The sequence below is a fragment of the Gavialis gangeticus genome, unplaced genomic scaffold (genome assembly GCF_001723915.1).
Source record: "Gavialis gangeticus isolate Ggan-Ray unplaced genomic scaffold, GavGan_comp1, whole genome shotgun sequence".
Lineage (NCBI taxonomy): Eukaryota > Metazoa > Chordata > Crocodylia > Gavialidae > Gavialis > Gavialis gangeticus.
This window is the reverse complement of record NW_017729008.1, coordinates 42,789,547-42,791,036: the sequence shown is the minus strand read 5'-3', so window position 1 is coordinate 42,791,036 and position 1,490 is coordinate 42,789,547. Positions and strand designations below refer to the sequence as shown.

The 1,490-nt window shown below is 52.4% G+C and overlaps 1 protein-coding gene across 1 annotated transcript in view; it reads right to left on the bottom strand.

Moving 5' to 3' along the window:
* Window positions 1-1,490, bottom strand: part of LOC109292278 (putative cation exchanger C521.04c) — a 16,104-nt gene that overhangs the window by 1,202 nt on the left and 13,412 nt on the right. Inside the window, exons 18-19 of the mRNA XM_019509669.1 lie at window positions 948-1,026; window positions 149-257 (exon numbers count right to left, since the gene is read on the bottom strand). Coding sequence (XP_019365214.1) covers window positions 149-257; window positions 948-1,026 — 188 coding nt within the window. The remainder of the gene's footprint in view (window positions 1-148; window positions 258-947; window positions 1,027-1,490) is intronic.

Sequence of the window (1,490 nt, the reverse complement as noted above, 5' to 3'; positions counted from 1 at the left end):
CAAAAAAAAAACAAAAGACACAAACAACCAAGCAAGTACTGTGTTATCAGGCCTGGGGCATTAAAAGGAAGTCTTGAGTAATAGTAAAAAGGAGGCAAAAGAGGGAGCTGGAAGCACTAGGACACACCACGGAGGAGAGGGCTGTTACCTTGGAAGTAGTCACACTTGCCATCCATGAAGATGTAGTTCATGAGGACCACACTGAACATGCTGGCATAGACGTGGAGGTCACTGAAGACTAGTATGAAACCAGTGGGCTGTGGGAGGGCAGAGAGCAGTTAGTCTCCTTGGCTGCCAGCAATGGTGTGCTCAGCAAGGATAAAACAAGTCAGCATCACCGTGAGTTCAGAAGAACAAACCCAGCCCATCTCTGTTCTCTGTCCAGGGGGACTCCCCACCCATGGCAAGTGGAAGATGACAGATGAGCACAGCTGGGCACAAATGGGAGGAGATCTCCAACCCAAACCCCTCAGTGTTCGACATGAGCTCCTGCAGCCTTGTTTCTTCTGCCTCAAGGAGGCCAAGGAAGAGACTTTTTCCACCCCAATTCAGAGGAAGGAGGTGCCTGCAGCTACAAGCATCACCCATCTGCATTTTAGGTGTGAGGCCCTTTAAAACAATTTGAGGGCATTAAAGTTAGCAAGTCCTCCAGTTGGGTTGTCCAGATAGACAGTTGTGTGGAGAGACTGGAGAGCAGCGGTCATCCCTCCAAACAGAGGTGTTAGTGGGGAGCCCCACCTTGCTCACCTGCTGCTCTACAAGAGAGCATGCAGCCCAGTACTTGTCTAAGCACTCTGCTAGTGCTGGTAAAAACCACCACTGGCCAGTTGTCCCATGGGCACCTAACAGCCTCAGGGGATTTGCTCCCAGGCTCCATGGCCTGTGCAGAGCAGGTGGCACCACGAATCAGTCCAGTGTCCTGCTCTGGCTCCAGCTTCATGACTCACATAGAAGATTGTGAAGAGCACCAGGATGGGGATCTGGAGCATGCAGACCTGGACAGCGATGCAGTTCCCGATCTCGATGCTAGGCAGAGCAGAGATCAGAGCAGATGGTCACTACATGGATGTACACAAAAGTCTGCACACACCCCTTACCTTCCCCCCCCCCCCCCACACTGTTGGACTAGGGTGCTGGCATTTCACTGGTCTATAGTACAGACCAGCTTTGGGTCACAAACTGCCTAAACCAAATGAAACAATGGCTGTGGAGAGGGAGAGAAAAGGAGGGCCCAAATCCACAAAGCTTCATTCCCTTCCTGTATACGACAGCACAAGGGTTTGACAGAGCCCAGCAGCAGGAGATTGCACTTGTCCTGTTCCCTGGATGCTGTAGCTGCCACATCTCTGGGTACAGGACCAAATCAAACAGGCTCCTTAGCCATGCAAGTGCTGAACTCTGAGCACCTTCCTCCCACCAAGGGTAAGTGCCCAAAGATGCCCCCCCCCCCCCACGGGGCTCTGCAAATGGGCCAGGAAATGCTCCAGCCA